Source organism: Cherax quadricarinatus, chromosome 51, assembly GCF_038502225.1.
Source record: "Cherax quadricarinatus isolate ZL_2023a chromosome 51, ASM3850222v1, whole genome shotgun sequence".
Taxonomy (NCBI): Eukaryota; Metazoa; Arthropoda; class Malacostraca; order Decapoda; family Parastacidae; genus Cherax; species Cherax quadricarinatus.
The window spans coordinates 6,005,872-6,029,675 of NC_091342.1; the positions used below are offsets into that span (position 1 = coordinate 6,005,872).

The 23,804-nt window shown below is 39.8% G+C and overlaps 1 protein-coding gene across 3 annotated transcripts in view; it reads right to left on the reverse strand.

Annotated features, from left to right (window-relative positions):
* Positions 1-2,999: 2,999 nt before the first annotated feature.
* Positions 3,000-23,804, reverse strand: part of LOC128705687 (uncharacterized) — a 30,550-nt gene continuing 9,745 nt past the window's right edge. For 2 of the 3 annotated variants that reach the window (XM_070095727.1, XM_070095726.1), the window contains exons 8-13: positions 15,664-15,841; positions 15,341-15,447; positions 9,005-9,118; positions 5,976-6,068; positions 5,384-5,485; positions 3,000-3,250 (exon numbers count right to left, since the gene is read on the reverse strand). In XM_070095727.1, coding sequence (XP_069951828.1) covers positions 3,065-3,250; positions 5,384-5,485; positions 5,976-6,068; positions 9,005-9,118; positions 15,341-15,447; positions 15,664-15,841 — 780 coding nt within the window. In that variant the 3' untranslated portion in view covers positions 3,000-3,064. The remainder of the gene's footprint in view (positions 3,251-5,383; positions 5,486-5,975; positions 6,069-9,004; positions 9,119-15,340; positions 15,448-15,663; positions 15,842-23,804) is intronic. The other variant, XM_070095728.1, reaches the window with a different exon arrangement.

Below are 23,804 nucleotides of genomic sequence, written 5' to 3' on the forward strand. Positions count from 1 at the left end.
ACATACAGAGGTACAAAAAAATACAGATAAGAGCAGCATGCCAAAGCCACTTATCACTGGCTGGAAATGAAGAGGAAAGAATTTTCCTGAAAAGATAGAAAAGGGAATAATATGTTCTCAATTAGGTCAGCTGGAAGAGCTTGGATGAACCCCTAATCAAAGTTAAAATTCAAAGTCAAAGACTTTATATCCACATGGACCACAAGGACCCCCAATGGAAATAGTCACTTTGCCTAACCTTTTTTGGGGTTATATACACATATGTTACTATGTATGATCTTTGCACTTATGTATACATGTACCTAAATAAACTTACTTGCAACAACAGGCTTAAAATAAATGATTTTTGTGAAAGGGCTTTTATTTTTTCACTATTTGACTTATACCCCATACTGCGAAATAATAATAATAATAATAATAATAATAATAATAATAATAATAATAATAATAATAATAATAATAATAATAATAATAATAATAATAATAATAATAATCTTTATTTACAAGTACTGTATATGTACAAGTTATATAGGTCTAGCTGACATCAATGACATACTACTATATAGAAAGTCCCTTGTTATGCAGAGCATTTCTGGCAAATTAAGTCAGTTTTGTCCCAGGATGCGACCCACACTGGTCGACTAACACCCAGGTGCCCCATTTTACTGATGGGTGAATATGGACAGCAGGTGTCTTATGAAAACACATCCCTAATGTTTTCCAGCCGCACCGGAGATGATTCGAACTCCGGACCTCAGTGTGTGAGCTGAGTGCGCAACCGATCGAGCTACTGTTGTCGCCCCATATTAATCCTGTTGTTGATAGCTGCCCCATATTCATCATGTGGGTGGTAGTTACCCCCATATTCATCATATGGGTGGTAGTCACCCCATATTCATCATATGGGTGGTAGTCACCCCATATTCATCATTTGGGTGGTAGTCACCCCATATTCATCATATGGGTGGTAGTCACCCCATATTCATTATATGGGTGGTAGTCACCCCATATTCATCATATGGGTGGTAGTCACCCCATATTCATCATATGGGTGGTAGTCACCCCATATTCATCATATGGGTGGTAGTCACCCCATATTCATCATATGGGTGGTAGTCACCCCATATTCATCATATGGGTGGTAGTCACCCCATATTCATCATATGGGTGGTAGTCACCCCATATTCATCATATTGGTGGTAGTTACCCCATATTCATCATATGGGTGGTAGTCACCCCATATTCATCATATGGGTGGTAGTTACCCCATATTCATTATATGGGTGGTAGTCACCCCATAAGATAAGATAAGATATCGTTCGGATTTTTAACCCCGGAGGGTTAGCCACCCAGGATAACCCAAGAAAGTCAGTGCGTCATTGAGGACTGTCTAACTTATTTCCATTGGGGTCCTTAATCTTGTCCCCCAGGATGCGACCCACACCAGTCGACTAACACCCAGGTACCTATTTGCTGCTAGGTGAACAGGACAACAGGTGTAAGGAAACGTGTCAAAATGTTTCCACCCGCCGGGAATCGAACCCGGGCCATATTCATCATATGGGTGGTAGTCACCCCATATTCATCATATGGGTGGTAGTTACCCCATATTCATATGGGTGGTAGTCACCCCATATTCATCATATGGGTGGTAGTCACCCCATATTCATCATATGGGTGGTAGTCACCCCATATTCATCATGTGGGTGGTAGTTACCCCATATTCATCATATGGGTGGTAGTCACCCCATATTCATCATATGGGTGGTAGTTACCCCATATTCATCATATGGGTGGTAGTTACCCCATATTCATCATTTGGGTGGCAGTCACTCCATATTCATCCTGGGTGGCAATTACCCTATATTAATCCTGAGTAACAGTCACCCAATATCCATCCTATCAGTAGCAGTCACCCCATATTCATCCTGTCAATGGCAGTCACCCCCATATTCATCCTGGGTGGCAGTCACCCCCCATATTCATGATTTGGATAGTAGTCACCCCATATTCATACTGGGTGGTAGTTACCCCATATTCATCTTGTGCAGGTTAGTCACCCCATATTCACCCTATTAGTGGTATTCACCCCATATTCATCGTTTGTCTGGTAGTCGCCTAATATCTATCCATACACAGTCTACTTTGTATATAAGTATTCATCAACTGATCAGTATTGTATACCACTGATATACATATATTACCATTATTTCCTTGGTATATTCTGTTTATGAAAAAAGTATTGAACCCACAGGGACCGTACAACACTGAAAAATTTACATATTATTTAACTTATAATATCAAAGACAATTCTTTGTTCTGCCTCAATGGTTTCTGTGCTTGGAATGTATTATTACATTCACAGGCAGGGGGAGCACTAAACCTATAGAAATCGTGCAGCACATGAACAATGGAAGGATCACATTTGATCGAAGAAAGGAGAGGTCAGTTCTGTTTCCTCATACTAAGAGCCCTATACTTTCATCAAGGCATCCTTGAAGGGCTTGGGATATAGCAGTCATTGAAGTACAATTCAAGGACTCTTCCCAACAAAAGGGTGATCTACTTTCATAGTTATGGGACACAGATGTACCTGGAAGGTGTATACCTGGAGGGTGACCGAGGTCAATGCCCCTGTGGCCCATTCCATGACCAGGCCTAAGATATCTTGAAACTCTTTCTAGATTTCTGATTTTTGTTTGTAAGCCTAACAGTTGTCTGTGTTCTATGTATCCTTTAGAAGACAGGTTTGGAGTGATACTGTATTTACTTACAAGTAATTTTTCCCTTCTTAAAATCTGTAAGTTGTGTGTTCAGGACATGCATTACTAACCTCAATCTCTCTGGAAGTGGAAGGTGCACTGCACTGTTTCTGAAGCAGAAGTCAGTCAATCAGTGGAATTAAGGCCCCTTACTACTCCAGGTACTGTGCATAATTTTTCTTCACAGGTTTTATTCTTCAACAGGACAACGGTTTACAGGGTAAGGATACAAAGATGAACAACTTATATATATATATATATATAAAACATTTATACATAACTTCCCATATGGTAAAGTCATTCTATCTTTTTATAGATACATCAAGGTGAGGAACATCTTTTTTGATACAGTAGGCCAAGAGGTGAAGCACCAATGGATTCTCCATCCATTCATCAAAGGGTTGAGTCTCTGGCCTTGAAGGAAACTCTCGCAGACCTTGCTCAACTATACTATGTTCAAAATTCAGTACTATTGTACCATTTATTACCTGAAGAAAAAAAAAGTTTGCAATGAGTTGCTTCAAAATACAATATTTTGAATCCAGTATAAAACATGTCTAATATTAGGCAGTCTACTGTAGCTATTGTAAGTCTATCAGGGGAAAATTTAAAAGTCTTTAACAGAATACAAATTTAATTTTTTAGCTCTCAGCATAGTGAAAACGCTACAGTAGAACCCCCGTATCCGCGGATTCGGTTTTGGTGCTTTCTTATCCATGGTTTACCGTGGTCTGAAAATTTATTTTTATTAACACACTGGCTGTTTCCCACCAAGGTAGGGTGGCTCATAAAAGAAAAATTTTCATCATTCACTCCATTACTGTCTTGCCAGAGGTGCGCTGACACTACAGTATAAAACTGCAACATTAACACCCCTCCTTAATTTTGCTTAATAATGGCCCCAAAATGCAAAAGTAGTGATGGTGGCAGTTCTTCAAAGCCTAAGCCATGAAGTGCTTCATCAGTGAAAAAGTACTAATTCTCCACTTATTTTGTGTAATTTATCAATTAAACTTTATCATAGATATGTATGTCAACAAAAAACGACTTATATACAGCCTCTCCTCACTTAGCAACATACTAGTTTACAAACGACTCAGGCTTACGATGGCCTGACTAATATGCATACATAAATAATGTATATTAGAGCTGATTTCCTCTATTCTGTTTATTACAATATACGGTAGACTACTACATAAATGTTTAAAATTACATATACTAAAAATGTTATAAATGGTGCAAAGGTGACATTACAACAATATCAAAGATGGATGACACAAAGGCACTACCATTAAAGTTTGCTCCTTGCTTAGTGACAAATTCGTTTTCCAACGTAGTCTTAGGAACGGAACTCTGCCATTAAGTGAGGAGAGGCTGTATAGGGTTTGCTACTACCCGCGATTTCTGATATCCATGATAGGTCTTGGAATACATCCCCCATGGATATGGATATGAGGGTAGACTACTGTATTGTTCACATTACAAATATTGTGTTATATTACAAAGAAATCGCTAATCTTGAACAACTTCAGCAGAAACATGCATACTACTGTCATTAAATTATTTCCACACACAGGAGAAAGAAACTTATGACATCATCATAAGTTTCTGTCTCCTACGTGTAGTTTATTTGTGTATTGTTCCAGTCACGGTATTGTGCTTTTTTTTTTATTTTTTGGTTAATCAGCAATGTACGAGTGATGAGCAGTAAGCAAATGGGCAAAAAGGATGAAACCAGTTGGTGCTTAATATTAAAGCAGTGTCGGTTATGAGTAATGGTAAATCGTCATTAAAGTTGAAACTTTGGGTGAGAACAGACAGGGTAAGCCAGTCAGTGCATTAAAGAAGAGGAACAAAACTAAATTGGCATGCTCTCTGATGGACTGAACATTCTATCAACAGTCAGCATGACTTAAAAAATTTATGCAGCCACACTGAATACCTCTCCATGAGAAGGTCATGTTTTACCAATACACATTCATGGGACTACACTTTCCCATAACCAAGAACAATGAAGGGAAGATGTCCAGAAGCCCAAATGCAATTTGATTAAACAACAGCTTCATGGTCATTGACTCAGGTCAACAGTGCTTCCTGTGGTCTCACATGCTGAGCTAGTATTGAAAAATACTCAGAGAAGGACAATCACACTGAGAAAACAGTAGATTCTGAATTACGAAATGTCAGAATAAACAAGGAGGCAGTAAAAGTTTACTTTTTTTGTTATCTGCTGAAAATGCAGCACAGCCAGCACTGAATCAAAGGTCTCAATAGTTTTGTTAAAACTCTTGTTGGGACATTACTAGGAAGAGCACCACAAGTGGTAAGGATGGGAGGGATATACAAGCTGGAAAGTAAAGGAAGAGGCAATTTAAAGACAAGCACTGATAATGTAAGAATGGTGTGACAAAAAAGGTAAAATTAACTTCAATCAAATGTTACAACCAACAAGCTCTATGACCAATACAATTTTAGCACATTTTTGTGAATATAATAATACATACAAGCACCAGAGAATAAAGGCTCTGGATGCAACCCCAAACAACTGGTCAAATACCTGGAACACAGGAATGGATCATAAGGTAATACAAAAAACTCAGATCACAAAGCATGAAACTTACCTGTTCCCGGGTAAAGCCAAAATCAAACAGAAGGTTCAACACCCTCTTTATGTTATTTACTCCAAATTTTGTTTTTAAGTCTTTGTGCAACAGTTCTCTAGCCTGTAAAAAAAAAAGTTATAGGTAAAAGCACACAAATAATATGTCTTATCTACTTGGTTATTAACTGTACACTATTCATAAGTACATTGAGGAAAATATACAATACCAGTACAGTGGTACCTCGAGTTTCGAACAGCTCCTAACTCGAACAATTATGTAAGTGTATTTTTGTAAGTGCTTTTGTAAGTGTATTTTTGGGGGTCTGAAACGGCCTAATCTAATTTACATTATTCCTTATGGGAACAAATTCGTTCGGTATCGGCACTCGAACAGCCTTCTGGAACGAATTAATTTCATAACTCGAGGTACCACTGTATGTGCTTTTTGGAAGGATTATCCTATCAGTGAGAGGCTCTTGATCCAAGGAACCCCCATTCCCTATGAGTTTGGTGTTCCCTCCTGATAAAAATTATTAATGGTGGATTTACACAAATTTAGATAACCAACACTGTGACAACTCTCAAATTAGGTTAAATCACTACCACCATACCTCTTCTTGTTGGATATTCAGCTCTTGCGCCACATAGGCTGACAACTCCTGAGAAATTAAGGTCTGACGAACACTTGTCTTTCTTTCTACACCCTGAAAAATTAAGATTCCATATACTTTACATTAACACTGAAAGAGCAAAATAAAATTACCATTTTGTAATAATTTCAGGTGAGCAACAAACATTTAGGGAAGCAAATATTTCTTCTAAGTTATCCTCATGTCTATTTCCTCTGTTAATCTGTTACCTCTTAATATTCTGACAATCAGCATCAATGTGGAACATAAATATTGCAGAACTGAAAACTTTAATAAAATACACATGAAAATATAACTCATAACCTTCCATGAAAGCTGTATATACCATATTTTTTCATGTTTGTGGGGAGCAATTGATCCAACAAACAGTGTCATCATGACCATTTTCCATACTGAGAGAGAAAGGTTTTTCACCCCAAAAATCGCCATTCTCAGCTGCATTTTCAAAATTCCTTAAAACCACACCAGGGGTACTATTTTCTATGCTGATTCAGAATATACACTTAAAACTGTAAAATCAGATCATTTTAGCATCATATAAGGCCCTCCTTTCCCTGTAATGCCTAACAGAGGAAGCTAATATTTTCATTAAGACTATATTGAACCACTGTTTTCACAAAAAGCATTTTAGACTATATGAATATATCCTTTGTCTTATACAAATTTAATTCACTTATAATTAATAATCTACTGTTCAACTATGAAATAATTACTGTCCTACTGTACAACTATGATAAAATCCTTAGTGTTAAGTAGTCTGTAAGCCAATAATGTTAAGTTGGCCCATAATGCCTAGGCATAACAGAGGCTCCCTTTGTATTGCAACCCACTATTGTAAATATAAAATCTTAATGTACTGTTTGCAAAGACATAAAATAAATAAATAAACAAATAAATATATTAGAGAAATTAACTAAAAATCATGAAAAATAACTAAAAATTGTGAAAAATAACTGAAAGTTATTAAAAACAACAAAAAATTACCAAAAAATATGAGAAATAACTAAAAATTAGGAAAAATAACCATAAATTATGAAAAATAACTAAACATAACCAAAAAAAGAAACACCCCATTTGAACTATTTTTGATGCTACTTAAGAATAAGCACTTGAAAACACAAAAAAGGACCATTTTAGCATGATATAAGGCTGTTTTCTCTCGTCTGATTCTTCCCTGTCTTTTACGGTACATTTATCTTATAAAAATTCCCATATCCTTCCATGAAAGCTGTATATACCAGATTTTTTCATGGTTATGGGGAGCAATTGATCCAACAAATAGTGTCATCATGACCATTTTCCATTTTGTGAGAAAAAGTTTTTTTGCCCATAAAAATCCTCTTGTTTTTCACCAAGGGTATAAAAGGAATAACACAAAAAGTAGATTTGATGAGATGATTTGATCATATAGAAAGAGTATAAAAGGTGAATGAAGAGGATCAATAAATTGGAGATGGGATGAAAGGGGGTTCAGTAGTAAAGCAAAGAATAATTAGAAATAGCATTGAAAATAATTGTGAGCAATGTAATATCTGTTAACCCTTAAATGGTCCAAATAGATCGACGTTCAAATCCGTAGTGCTCCAAAAGTAGATCTGTTTTTTTACATATTTTCAAATATAAAAAAAAAAAAAAAGTAGATAAAAGTTTTTTTACACATTTTCAAATGCAAAAAAAAAAAAAGATGATGTACATTTTTTTACATACTTTCAAATGTTGAAAAAACGTATAGTATATACATTTGCTGATGACACTGTGCTCTTGGGAGATTCTGAAGAGAAGTTGCAGAGATTGGTGGATGAATTTGGTAGGGTGTGCAAAAGAAGAAAATTAAAGGTGAATACAGGAAAGAGTAAGGTTATGAGGATAACAAAAAGATTAGGTGATGAAAGATTGAATATCAGATTGGAGGGAGAGAGTATGGAGGAGGTGAACGTATTCAGATATTTGGGAGTGGACGTGTCAGCGGATGGGTCTATGAAAGATGAGGTGAATCATAGAATTGATGAGGGAAAAAGAGTGAGTGGTGCACTTAGGAGTCTGTGGAGACAAAGAACTTTGTCCTTGGAGGCAAAGAGGGGAATGTATGAGAGTATAGTTTTACCAACGCTCTTATATGGGTGTGAAGCGTGGGTGATGAATGTTGCAGCGAGGAGAAGGCTGGAGGCAGTGGAGATGTCATGTCTGAGGGCAATGTGTGGTGTGAATATAATGCAGAGAATTCGTAGTTTGGAAGTTAGGAGGAGGTGCGGGATTACCAAAACTGTTGTCCAGAGGGCTGAGGAAGGGTTGTTGAGGTGGTTCGGACATGTAGAGAGAATGGAGCGAAACAGAATGACTTCAAGAGTGTATCAGTCTGTAGTGGAAGGAAGGCGGGGTAGGGGTCGGCCTAGGAAGGGTTGGAGGGAGGGGGTAAAGGAGGTTTTGTGTGCGAGGGGCTTGGACTTCCAGCAGGCATGCTTGAGCGTGTTTGATAGGAGTGAATGGAGACAAATGGTTTTTAATACTTGACGTGCTGTTGGAGTGTGAGCAAAGTAACATTTATGAAGGGATTCAGGGAAACCGGCAGGCCGGACTTGAGTCCTGGAGATGGGAAGTACAGTGCCTGCACTCTGAAGGAGGGGTGTTAATGTTGCAGTTTAAAAACTGTAGTGTAAAGCACCCTTCTGGCAAGACAGTGATGGAGTGAATGATGGTGAAAGTTTTTCTTTTTCGGGCCACCCTGCCTTGGTGGGAATCGGCCGGTGTGATAATAAAAAAAAATAATAATAAAAAAATAATATACATTTGGACCGTTTAAGGGTTAAGGGATTCAAGGAAATTGGCCGGTCAGACTTGAGTTTTGCACTCTGAAAATGAGGAAGGAGTGTTGCAATCTGATGCCTCAACACTGGACACCAATCTTATACACTTTGGAATTGCTATACAGTAGTGTACTTTATTAGGTAGTAAGCTATTTGGGTTCATTACAAGTAACATTTAATATTTACCAGAGTAAGTGATGATACACTGGGTAGTTTTCCAGACTCTGCAGCATTCAATGCATGCTTGACAAATGCACGGCCTCGGATAGCATAAAATAACTTTTCAGACATGGAAATGATCTGACAGGAATAAACAATGCATTTATTAATTTACGCTCAGTTTATATTAAAAGACACAATACTCCCAATTTCTCAACAGGTATTAGAAACAGATAAATAAATTATGGGGAATCAAATACAAAATGGGAACTGACACAGTTACTTTTTGCTTATGATACTGTGCTTAGGGAAGATTCTAAAGAAAAATTGCAAAGGTTAGTGGACAAGTTTGGGAGTGTGTGTAAAGGTAGAAAGTTGAAAGTGAACATAGAAAAGAGTAAGGTGATGAGGGTATCAAATGATTTAGATAAAGAAAAATTGGATATCAAATTGGGGAGGAGGAGTATGAAAGAAGTGAATGTTTTCAGATATTTGGGAGTTGAACGTGTTAGAGAATAGATTTATGAAGGATGAGGTTAATCATAGAATTGATGAAGGAAAAAGGGCAAGTGGTGCGTTGAGGTATAAGTGGAGACAAAAAACATTATCTATGGAGGCAAAGAAGGGAATATATGAAACTATAGTAGTACTACCAACACTCTTATATGGGTGTGAAGTTTGGGTTGTAAATGCTGCAGCGAGGAGGCAGTTGGAGGCAGTGGAGATGTCCTGTCTAAGAGTAATGTGTTGTGTAAATATTATGCAGAAAATTCAGAGTGTGGAAATTAGGAGAAGGTGTGGAGTTAATAAAAGTATTAATCAGAGGGCTGAAGAGGGGTTGTTGAGGTGGTTTGGTCATTTAGAGAGAATGGATCAAAGTAGAATGATATGGAGGGCGTATAAATCTGTAGGGGAAGGAAGGCGGGGTAGGGGTTGTCCTCAAAAAGGTTGGAGGGAGGGGGTAAAGGAGGTTTTCTGGGCGAGGGGCTTGGACTTCCAGCAAGTGTGCGTGAGCGCGTCAGATAGGAGTGAATGGAGACGAATGGTCTTTAGGACCTGACGAGCTGTTGGAGTGTGAGCAGGGTAATATTTAGTGAAGGGATTCAGGGAAACCGGTTATTTTTATATAGCCGGACTTGAGTCCTGGAAATGGGAAGTACAATGCCTGCACTTTAAAGGAGGGGTTTGGGATATTGGCAGTTTGGAGGGATATGTTGTGTATCTTTATATGTGTATGCTTCTAAACTGTTGTATTCTGAGCACCTCTGCAAAAACAATGATTATGTGTGAGTGAGGTGAAAGTGTTGAATGATGATGAAAGTATTTTCTTTTTGGGGATTTTCTTTCTTTTTGGGTCACCCTGCCTCGGTGGGAGAAGGCCGACTTGTTAAAAAAATAAATAAATAAATAAATGCTACAATCATCTTTCAGAAAGAGGCATTATATTTATACTGTATATGTAAGGTATCCTAGGTAGTAGGTTGGTAGACAGCAACCACCCAGGGAAGTACTACCGTCCTGCCAAGTGAGTGTAAAACGAAAGCCTGTAATTGTTTTACATGATGGTAGGATTGCTGGTGTCCATTTTTCTGTCTCATAAACATGCAAGGTTTCAGGTACGCCTTGCTACTTCTACTTACACTTAGGTCACACTACACATACATGTTTTTTTTTTTTTTTTTTTTTTCAACAAGTCGGTCGTCTCCCACCGAGGCAAGGTGACCCAAAAAAGAAAGAAAATCCCCAAAAAGAAAATACTTTCATCATCATTCAACACTTTCACCACACTCACACATTATCACTGCTTTTGCAGAGGTGCTCAGAATACAACAGCTTAGAAGCATATACGTATAAAGATAAACAACATATCCCTCCAAACTGCCAATATCCCAAACCACTCCTTTAAAGTGCAGGCATTGTACTTCCCATTTCCAGGACTCAAGTCCGACTATATGAAAATAACCGGTTTCCATGAATCCCTTCACTAAACATTACCCTGCTCACACTCCAACAGATCGTCAGGTCCCAAGTATCATTCGTCTCCATTCACACCTATCCAACACGCTCATGCACGCTTGCTGGAAGTCCAAGCCCCTCGCCCACAAAACCTCCTTTACCCCCTCTTTCCAACCCTTTCGAGGACGACCCCCACCCCTCTTTCCTTCCCCTATAGATTTATATGCTTTCCATGTCATTCCACTTTGATCCATTCTCTCTAAATGACCAAACCACCTCAACAACCCCTCTTCTGCCCCCTGACTAATGCTTTTATTAACTCCACACCTTCTCCTAATTTCCACACTCCGAATTTTCTGCATAATATTTACACCACACATTGCCCTTAGACAGGACATCTCCACTGCCTCCAACCGTCTCCTCGCTGCTGCATTTACCACCCAAGCTTCACATCCATATACATGTACAAGCATATATATATACACACCCCGCTGGGTTTTCTTCTATTTTCTTACTAGTTCTTTTTTTTTTTTTTTTTTTTTTTTCAACAAGTCGGCCGTCTCCCACCGAGGCAGGGTGACCCAAAAAAGAAAGAAAATCCCCAAAAAGAAAATACTTTCATCATCATTCAACACTTTCACCACACTTGCACATTATCACTGTTTTTGCAGAGGTGCTCAGAATACAACAGTCTAGAAGCATACACATATAAAGATACACAACATATCCCTCCAAACTGCCAATATCCCAAACCCCTCCTTTAAAGTGCAGGCATTGTACTTCCCATTTCCAGGACTCAAGTCCGACTATATGAAAATAACCGGTTTCCCTGAATCCCTTCACTAAATATTACCCTGCTCACACTCCAACAGATCGTCAGGTCCCAAGTACCATTCGTCTCCATTCACTCCTATCTAACACGCTCACGCACGCTTGCTGGAAGTCCAAGCCCCTTACCCACAAAACCTCCTTTACCCCCTCTCTCCAACCCTTGTTCTTGTTTATTTCCTCTTACCTCCATGGGGAAGTGGAACAGAACTCTTCCTCCATAAGCCATGCGTGTTGTAAGAGGCGACTAAAATGCCAGGAGCAAGGGGCTAGTAACCCCTTCTCCTGTATATATTACTAAATGTAAAAGGAGAAACTTTCATTTTTCCTTTTGGGCCACCCCGCCTCGGTGGGATACGGCTGGTGTGTTGAAAGAAAGAAAGAAAATATGTAAGGTTTATATTGTAACTCAATAATACAGAATACAGCTCTTAATGGTTCCAAATAAATATTCCATGTTGGTTTACATACATGAATCACAAGTTTTAGCTTATACTGATGAAGACAGGTTCATTTTTTTAAAGCACTTACTATCTCCCACTGAGACAGGGTATGCCTGGAGAGGGTGACCTAAAAAGTAAAACGATATGTTTTCTTTTGACATGTAGCCCCTTGACCCCAGCATTTTAGTTGCCTTTTATGACAAGCATGGCTTACACAAGAAAGATTCTTTTCCACTTAACCCTTTCAGGGTCCAAGGCCAAAATCTGAAGTGGTGCCCCAGTGTCCAAGAGTTTTCAAAAAAAAAAAAAAAATTATTTTTTCTTATGAAATGGTAGAGAATCTTTTTGTGAAGGTAATAAAACAAAGAGTACGAAATTTGATAGAAAATTGACGAAATTATGCTCTTGCGAATTTTGATGTGTCAGCGATATTTACGAATCGGCGATTTTGCCGATTTTTACTCCCATTTTAGGCCAATTACATTATTCTAGTCAACCAAATTCTTAGCTATTTCACTAGTATTACTTCTATTCTATCGATTGAGCACAAGAAATCGCCAAGTCAACTGTTTCAACTAGAAAATAAAGTGATCGGAAATTCGTAATTTGGCCAATTTAACACAAAGTTCAAAATATTCCAGTTTCAAAACAGGGTCCAGAATAAACAATGTAGGTATTCCTGGCACTAAACTAACATTTCCTCTGTTCATTAGTTAGGTTTTGATGCTTTACAAATAAATTCATTTTGATTTTTTATTCACATAATGAATTTTTATTCACACCAAAAAATAGAAGATTTACTGTTCTGCAATATTGTAATAATTGTATAAATATCATCACATTTGTGAATGTATATTAGACCCACCAGCTGACGTGTATTAGACATGTGAGGTCGTTTGTTTACTCTTGAACATCGGCAAAAATTTAACATTTCCACTACTTTGAGCTCAGTTTCAAGCCATTTCCAGTGCTAAAACCAATCAAAATCATCTCTATTTCTGTAATATGTCTTCCATTCTATCAAATGAGACCAAGAAATCACAAATACAACTATAAGAAAACATACAAAAAAACACTGCAAAGTTGCTGTTTTAATCGAAAATCACGGTCTCAGTTTTTTTCTCTCATTATACACAGTGTGCTGCAGGATTTGTTTTATGTGGTGCACACATACCACATAGATGTATTCTCTCATATCTAGGCCCAAATTTACCACTCACAGTTTATCAGTGAGAGCCGAGCTCATGGCGTAGATCTACGGTTTGGACCCTGAACATAAAGCCGTAGATCTACGGGACGGACCCTGAAAGGGTTAAGAGAGGTTCACTATACTCATAAAAATAGACAGGTGTATTAATTTTCACAGAATAAAATTATGACAAATTTATCTTTACATAGCATAGGTATAACCCTGAGTTAATAATAATAATAATAATAATTTTTATTTCTACAAGGTATACAAGCCTAACTGACATTAATGACACACTATTATATAGAAAGCCCCTTGTTATGCATAGCATTTCAGGCAAATTAGGTCAATTTTGTCCCAAGGATGTGACCCACACTAGTCGACTAATACCCAGGTACCTATTTTACTGATAGGTGAACATGGACAGCAGGTGTCTTAAGGAAACACATCCTGATGTTTCCACCCATACCGGGGATCGACCCCCGGACCTCAGTGCATGAGCTGAGTGTGCTAGCAATCCAGTTACAGGACACTCTCTCATATTTCTTATCATGTAAGAGACCTCTTCCACATACTAAGTGTATTAAATAAAAAATATAATGTGCAAATATTAAGCTAAAATAGCAATTTCTGATCCTTCAGAGATGGTGTGACTGGTTGAAAATAAAATAATATTTGATTACATTACATAAAACCTTCTCTATAAAAAAAATTACATTTGTATCTTGCTGGAGTTCTAATCATATACTTAAGACTTTAGTGCATAAGTTGATAGTTCTCAGGTAGATGGATCACTGTAATAGAGGCACATTAGAAATACTGAAATGAGAAAAAAGCCTTGCCTAACCTGTGTTTATAAACTTTTGTAAGTATTGTGTTAAATGTAAGGTGAATATTATTTTAACTGCATAGTAAATAGGAAGCCCTTTGCAAGTAAGATCACAATAAAATCAGAGTTTTCATAATGTATTAGTGATTATCATATACAGTACAGTATATCCTAGCATAAATAATGTTAAAACATTTCAAGGACTAATTTGAAAATTTGGTTGCAAAGTGTTTTGTAAGACACTAAGCAGTGATGAGGACCAAGTGATTTTTTTTTTTTACCACACTGGCCATCTCCCACTAGGGTAGGGTGACCCCCCCCCCCCCCAAAAAAAAAAAATAAATAAATATTCACCATCATTTATTCAATAGCTGTTTTGCCATAAGTACACAGACATCACAATTCAAATGATACTCCAAATTATAACATCCTCACCCCAGCCTCCAACAGCAACAGCCTGGTTGATCAGGCGAGCACCAGATGAGCCTGGCCCATGGCCAAGCTCCAGGAGTAGAAACGCTCGAAACTCATCAAAGGTATCCTTCAGAATGCAGCCACTATCTCCTGTATCCAGGACTCAACTAACATCTTTCAATGCACCAGTCGCATCCTACTGAGGCAGAATGATCCAAAAAGAAAAACGAAAGTTTCTCTTCTTAAATTTAGTAACATACAGGAGTTACTAGCCCCTTGTTCCTGACTCAACCAACATGTTGCGCATAATTTCTATGAATTAGATGAGCGGGATGCTGCAGTCCAGAGGGTTATTTGAATGGTGATATCTGTGCCCTTCTGGCAAGTAAGGTTATGAATTTAGGTGCAGGTACACATAAATACCGATTACACAAATTATCATAGACAGTAACATATGTTTATATTACCTAGGATAACCCAAAAAAGTCAAAGTGATTTATTTCCATTGGGGTCCTTGTAATTTCTTATTATTTAAACCTTAGCAGTTAAAACAGCTAAATAACTCAACACTGTAAAAATCAGCTACAATAAAAGGAGATACTGAATGAATGATGGTGACTATTTCCATGGTTTTGGTACCCAACCTGGGTGGAAAAAGACTTGTAAAAAAAAATTTAAGTCCTTTAGTAGGAGCCTCCACATACCTGCCATTCTGGAAGTCTCACTAGCACATTTAATCTTTCTTCAACATCCTTAAAGGCATGACTTTTAAAAAACACCAATGCTTCTTTATTAAACTTGAATGCTGTGACTGTTAACAAAAGAAAACAGATTAATGTAGTTGTTGATGCTTCCAACTGCTGGGAAAAAAATATGAAATCAAATATATGGCCATTCTGGAATATGAAGAAGACATCTGGGAATTCTTTTGTTCAGACAGAATACATCTTGTGTCATACTATAATAAATGAGAGATAACAAAATTAGCATATATACATTCATTACATACAACAAAGTAATTTCTTACCTCCATACTTCTTAAGCATATTATTCCATATGTCAATGTTTGTAATTGGTATTGAGAGGAAAGAGGGAAAATTCACAATAATATCCTTTACTGATGACGTGCCAATATATGGATGTTTATCAAGTAGTTCAGTTACTTTTACTGGATCCAAGTCAAGTAAAGTTTTGTTGTCTAGGACCTGCAAACAAAGTAACTGAGTAACTGTAGTCCTTGAGTGCACTCCTTATGTAATTTGAATCATATAAACTAACCATTACTGTACCAGCTAAGCTCACCAAAATCTGATAAGTACTAGAAATAAAAATTATTATGCTACTAAGATTGTTTGACTAGTTTCAGAAGAGGCAATGGTAAAATAGGTTCCCAGTTTTATATTTGAGAGATAATTATCATCATTATAATTATCATAATTCCCTATTATCATGGACAATTGACATTAAAGGATGTAAGAATTTTTATTTTAACTCATGGCCATCTCCCACCAAGGCAGGTGACCTGCAAAAGAAGAAACAGAAGTTTTTCTTCTTTTTACATTCAGTAATTTATACAGGAGAAGGGGGTTACTAGCCTCTTTCTCCTGGCATTTTAGTTGCTGTTTACAACATGCATGGCTTACAGAGGAAGTATTCTTCTCCACTTCCCCATGGAGAATGTAAAAAAAATTACAAGAAATTATGGCTACCTCGGACACAGGAATAAGATGCACAACACTACAAGCAATGTATTGCATTTGCAAATGAAGGTTAAAAATTATCATTTCAAAGTAAGAAAAACTACCATTTGTGTAAGAAATAGCAAACAGTTGATATAATATCTATACAACTAGTAACAGTGTTAGATAACTTTTTGCCTAGTAAATCATCTGTTTACAGTATACATTCCTGCACACCAAGACCAAGAGCACTGGGGTAGGGCCCTTTTGAAAAAAAAAAAAAATACACTCCAAAAAAATATGGGAAAAAATTATACTGGTAATACCCCTAACACTGCCATCGTCTTAGTGTATTTTGGTAACATTAGCAGAGTGTTTTGAGAAAACTGATTGACTTATTACAGTAACAAATCACCTATACCATAAAAATTTACTAAAACAATATTAAAAATACCACATAATATATATATTTTTGAAAAAATAATCTAGCGTTAGTACAGAATTACCATATAGTTCCTTATTGATATTAATTAATATGTAGTATTAATACAATACCCCCCATACAAATGCTGCATGCTGAATACAGACTGAAAGCAAAATATATCCAAGTTGGTGATACTACAATTTCAAACTCCCAAACTCATGACCTTCCAAGTTTATTTGCTTTGATTATATATCCAGTGTTTTGCTGCAGTGCTTTATGTGGACAGTTTTTAATATCAATGGTAAGATATACTGACAAGTATGTAAATAAGACACACTATGCACATCCAACCACATATCCATGGTGGACAAAGCATCTTCTCAATAAATGCCATAAACTTCATGCAGGCATACTTTACTGATACGGCAGGTTAGGTTCTTTTTTTTCATTTTCCAGTCCATACGAAAATCTAAAAACATGTTTACACTATCATGTATTAAATGCACAATACCAGTAGGCTTAACAAGAAGATGGAAAACTAAAAAATAATAAAAAAAAAATTGAAAATTGCTGTAAACCATCTTAAGAGCAAGGCAAAAGCGCCAAAAGTAATAAACATGACTATAACTGAAAAGGACTGCATTAGTGAAGCATTCACAAATGAGCGAAGTATTAATGAAGTATGCCTGTATTGTGTCCTATTAATTATTCATGAGTTTCAGAGTGCCCATTTTTGGGCTTAGCATATGACCCCTGAAATGAAAACTAATCATAGGATTTCGTTCAAAATGTGCCCAATTACTTTTCGTGCCTAATTTTTTTTTCCTTCCTGGACTTTTTTTATGAATATTAAATAGACTAGAGTGATATTTAAAGAAATATCATCTTTAAAAGACAAAATGGATCTAAATCTGAAACAAAATGTATTACAAACAGAATGATATTGTAACATCTGAGAAGTCTTAGTTCATGAGGACCTCAAACAACCTAACCCTAGTGAAATTTGGCATTCAACTGTTATCATAATAAAGTAGTGTTGGTAAGAGAGATCAGACCGAACCTAATTACCCCCCATTCTCCCCTCCCCTATCCCATCCTCCCCATCCTCCCCTTTTTCCATTCCTCCTCCTCCTCCTCACCCCTCCCTTTTGCCCTTCCTCTTCTTGGCCTTCGTGATTTCTCCCACAGGCGCACTAGTTCCTAGGTAGGGGAAAGGACACCGGGGTCCATCCCATTCCGTTGAGGTTTCTTGGCGGTGGCGTAGTTTGCCGTGGAATCTGGATTGCCTGGGGATGTCCCGATCCCTCTTCGGTATCCCGGAGTAGCTTTGGGTGTCTTTTGGGCGACGGGTGTATCTCTGGAAGCCACCTTTCGGATTCCGGGGGTGGTGGCTGAAGGAGGTATGCTTTGTGGCGGATATCCGGCCGCCCTCTCTTTTGTCCACCGAGGTAGCTCGGCAGATGTGAGGTTGCTATCCCAGATTGCTGGTTTACTGGCATGAAGGGTAGGGTATGGCACGGGTTCCATGCTGCATCTGCGCTACTAGCGGTGTCGAGTCCTCTTGGGCGCGGAGGGGGATTTCCGGCCCTTTCATTCCTCCTGGGAACTATTCCTCCCCGCTCCCCCCTTTTTTTATTCTTTTTTTTATTTTTATTTTCTTTTCTTCTTTCTTTTTTTTTCTTAAAAACAAAAAGCAAAGGAGTAACCTAACCATGGCAGCCCTAGTCCATGAAACCACTACCCCCGGGCCCCTTCTTGATACCGCACCCCATTCTGACCCTGCCTTGTGTTTAGACCACTCTTCGGACACTCCTGATGCCCCTGTACCTCTTGCTGGTGCTGTTTCCTCACCCGCTTCAGGTACCGGGGCTTCGACTGACTCCTTCGATTTGTCTGAACTCCGCTCTCCTTTGACTATGCTTCCGGCTTCTCCCTCTACGGTACGGCAATTTTCGAATCGCCCACCCATTTCCTGCCGGACCAACTCCGGTCCTACTCCTAAACGCCAACGTCAATCTCCTGATGATGCTCCGTCATTACCTTCCCATTCTACTCGGAAACGACCGACACGTCAAGCACTCCCTCTCCACGCTCAGTTTCGGACCACACAATGGACTAAATTCTTTACTTTAAGACCAACTTCTTCTTCTGCCTACCTTTCTGACCATAGTATTGCCAAAGCGCTCCTGCGTCATGTTGGCAGAGATATTTCATTTCACGCTCTCAAGAGCGGTACACGCATCGTCACTGTCCAGAATGCTACCCAAGCTCATGATCTTTCTCTCCTTTCGAATATCGATACTACTCCTATCACTATTGAAAAACATCTTTCTCTCAATTCTTGTAGTGGTACTGTCATTCTGCCCCATACCATAGTCCAACAGAATTTCCAGTCATGTGGCAATGACATTTTTGAACAGCTGGAACTCCAGGATCTCCCAATCCTCAAAGTAGACACTTATGTCCTTCCTGCCCGGGGGCGGAGACGTTACCCTTGCAATGTGGCTCGTTTAACTTTTGACAGCCGAGAACTCCCGTCCTCTGTATATGTCGCGGGACATCGGTTACAAGTTCGAAAGGTGATACCTACACCGCAACAATGTAGAAATTGCTGGCGTTTTGGTCACCCAGCGAAATATTGCAGATCTATGGCCGAATGCCCAGTCTGTGGTGCCGACAACCATTCTAATACATCTTGCAGTCAACCTCCATCTTGCCTTAATTGTAATGAAGCTCACCCTTCGTACTCCCGCCGTTGCCAGGTCTACTTAAATGAACGTGAAATCCGTTGCCTCAAAGAGGCAGAAGGTCTCCCTTATGCTATGGCAGTTACTCATCTCCGCCTCCAAGGGAGACTACCCCGTGTTTCTTATTCTCGTGTTTCCAAACGTCCCCCCACTTCTGGGGTCCCATCTTCTGCAGCCTCCTCTGTTGTTACCCCTCCCATAGCCACTACGGCATCTAATCCTTTTGCTGTCCTTGGCTCTGACGTCCCGACTACAACTCAGTCTGTTCTCACATCTTCGCGTCCTTCCTCACAAGCCCCAGTATCGACAAGACCTCGTACGACACCTAATACCAATCGCCCCTCTACTCAGAAGTCCAAAAAATCCACATTGCTCAAATCTTCTTTGCCCCTTCCTTCCCTTCTTCCACCTCCACACGTTACCTTTCCAGTCTCTGTACCTAGTTCTTCCCCTCTCTCTGGCTCTATTACAAGTGTGGAGATTCACCCTCCTCCTCGTACTATGCCTTCCACCCCCGTCCCCTCCCAAGTTTCTCCCTCTTCTGTCACCTCCCAGGTTTCTACCTCTTCTGTCCCCCCCCACACTTCATCTCCAGTCCCTTACACTTTTCCCTCCCCCTCTACTTTGGTACAGTCCATTACTGTCCCAATCTTTACTCACCCTCCTCCTCCTATCTCCAATATGGTTTCCCATACATCTTTGAATTCAGAAACACTTGAAGCCATTTCAGAATATATTGCAGAGACTAAACCTTCAATGGACACTGATTCACTTCCTGTTCCTTCTCTTCCCTCTCCTCCATCTTCACAACCCCATTCTTCGCAACGCTCCGTTCCTTCGCTACTTGAACATCTTCCAATGCCACCACACGTTGACTTTTCTAACCCCTCTAGTCCGTAGGTGCCTTTACCTACAGATTCCTGATATTTTCTTCATCGCCAATCATGGCCTATTTACAGTGGAATATCCGCGGCCTCAGGGGTAATCGGGGTGAGCTTCAGATGTTGCTTTCCAGGTTTTCCCCTGTTGGTGCTTGCTTACAAGAACCAAAATTACACTCGGCTGTTTTCCAACCTATCTCAGGCTATAATTTATTGTATTCTTCGGATCCTTTCTCAGATGGGACCTTTAATGAAAGTGCCCTTCTTCTACGCAATGATATTCCGTACTGTCAACTATTTGTCCATACCTCGCTGCATTACACTGCAGCCCGTATCCACTTGAATAAGTGGTTTACAATATGTTCTTTATATCTCTCTCCTTCTCGAGCATTTTCTATCCCAGACTTTGCCTTTCTTGTTTCATCCTTACCACCACCACTTCTGTTACTTGGTGATTTTAATGCCCACCATTTCCTCTGGGGGGGGTCTCATTGTGACTCACGTGGCATTCAGTTGGAGGCTTTTCTTGCCTCTCACCCCCTCCATGTTTTAAATACGGGTACTCCCACCCATTTTGATCCTCGTACTCATACTCTCTCTTGCATCGATCTATCAGTCTGCTCTTCCTCCACTGCACTAGACTTCACCTGGTCTGTTCTACCAGACTTACATGACAGCGATCATTTTCCGATCATTCTTACTTCTCCTTCCTATTCACCACCTTCCCGTAACCCTCGCTGGCAATTTGATCGGGCAAATTGGGATCTTTACTCACACCTCACTGCTTTTAGTGAGGTTCCTTCTTCATCCTCCATTGATGAGCTCCTACACATCTTCTCGACATCAGTTTATACCGCAGCTTCTCATTCTATACCCCAAACCTCAGGCAGGCATTCTCAGAAGTGCGTGCCTTGGTGGTCTCCTGCTTGTGCTCGTGCAGTACGTTTGAAACGTGCTGCATGGGGCAGGTACCGGTACAATAGAACCGCTGAGAGACTTGTTGATTTTAAGCAGAAGCGTGCGATCGCTCGCCATGTCATCCGTGAAGCTAAACGCACTTGTTGGCGAGACTATGTTTCCACCATCACCTCTGCTTCTTCTATGAGTGCAGTCTGGAAAAAAGTGAGGAAATTGAGTGGTAAATACTCTCCTGACCCGGCTCCTGTTCTACGGGTCACTGGTGTTGATATAGCAAACCCTCTCGACGTTGCCATTGAACTTGGCACACATCTGGTCCGTATTTCCCGAGGGCTCCATCTATGCCCCTCGTTTCTTTCCTCAAAGTCTGCCAGAGAGTTAGTACCCTTGGACTTTTCTTCTCTCGGAGAAGAACAGTATAATGTGCCTTTTACACTTCAAGAACTGGAGGCAACGCTCTCAGCCTGCCGATCATCGGCAGCTGGGCCTGATGACATTCATATTCGTATGTTACAACATTTACATCGGTCAGCCCTTGTAGTCCTCTTACACCTCTTCAATCTTATTTGGGCACAAGGAGTTCTTCCCCAGCTGTGGAAATCTGCCATTGTTCTCCCTTTCCGCAAACCGGGTACTACAGGACATGATGCCTCCCACTATCGCCCCATCGCTCTTACAAGTGCAGTTTGCAAAGTGATGGAACGCCTCGTAAATCGACGTTTAATGTGGTATTTAGAGACTCACAACAGTCTCTCCGCTAGTCAATATGGCTTTCGTAAGGGTCGTTCTACCATAGACCCCTTACTACGCTTGGATACGTATGTTCGTAATGCCTTTGCGAATAATCACTCAGTTATTGCCATATTTTTTGACCTTGAGAAGGCATATGACACAACTTGGAGGTATAATATTTTGGCCCAGGCCCATTCCTTAGGCCTCCGAGGCAATCTACCATCCTTCCTTAAGAACTTTTTAACTGACAGACATTTCCGTGTTCGAGTCAATAATGTTCTTTCCCCGGACTTCGTCCAAGCTGAAGGTGTCCCTCAGGGATGTGTTCTAAGCACAACACTTTTTCTCCTTGCTATAAATGATTTGGCCTCTGTTCTTCCACCCAATATTTGGTCATCACTCTATGTTGATGACTTCGCTATTGCTTGTGCAGGCGCTGACTGTCACCTTATTGCAGTTTCTCTCCAGCACGCGGTCGACCGTGTTTCCACTTGGGCCACCACACATGGGTTTAAATTTTCAAGTACCAAAACTCACCAAATTACTTTCACTAGACGCTCTGTTATCTCCGATCATCCTTTGTATCTCTATGGCTCCCGTATCCCCGAACGTGATACAGTCAGGTTTCTAGGCCTTCTCTTTGACCGTCGGTTAACCTGGAAACCTCACATTACCTCTCTGAAGGCAACTTGTCACAGCCGGCTAAACCTTCTTAAAACCCTTGCTCATCTTTCCTGGGGAGCTGATCGTCGAACTCTGCTTCGCCTACATTCAGCCCTCGTTTTATCGAAACTCGATTATGGTGACCAGATTTATTCCGCGGCCTCTCCTGCTACTCTCTCTAGCCTTAACTCTATCCATCACCAAGGCTTACGTTTGTGCCTTGGTGCTTTTCGCTCTTCCCCTGTTGAGAGCCTCTATACAGAAGCAAATGTTCCATCCTTGTCTGATCGCCGTGATGCCCATTGCCTTCGTTACTATGTACGCTCTCACGATCTACACAATCCTTCCATTTATAGAATGGTCACCGATATTAGTAGACATTCTTTATTCGTTCGCCGCCCCTGTTTGCTCCGTCCCTTTTCTCTTCGCCTACATTCACTCTTGTCTTCCCTTCAGTTACCACCTTTATATGTTCATGTAGCATCTCACTTTTCCCTGCCCCCCTGGGAAGTTCCAGCTGTTCGGGTCTGTTCTTTCTCACTCCCTTGCTCGAAAGCTCAACTGCCTACGGTGGCTTCCCGCTCTCTTTTTCTTGATCACTTCCACTCCCATTCTCATGCCACCGCTGTGTACACAGATGGCTCTAAGTCTTCAGACGGCGTCGGATTCGCAGCAGTGTTTCCGGACAGCGTCGTACGAGGGCATTTACTATCTTCAGCTAGCATTTTTACTGCTGAACTGTATGCCATTCTTGCAGCACTTATTCGTATTGCATCTATGCCTGTGTCATCATTTGTAGTAGTCTCAGACTCCCTTAGTGCTCTACAGGCTATACGAAAATTTGATACATCTCATCCCCTAGTTCTCCGTATCCAACTTTGGCTACGCCGTATCTCTACCAAACATAAAGATATTGTTTTTTGTTGGGTCCCTGGTCATGTCGACGTACAGGGCAATGAACAGGCAGACACTGCTGCGCGGTCAGCAGTATATGACCTACCAATTTCCTATCGAGGTGTTCCATTTCTGGACTATTTTGCTGCAATAGCTACCCACCTTCGCACCCGTTGGCAACAACGTTGGTCAACTCTGCTCGGTAACAAACTTCATTCTATTAAACCGAG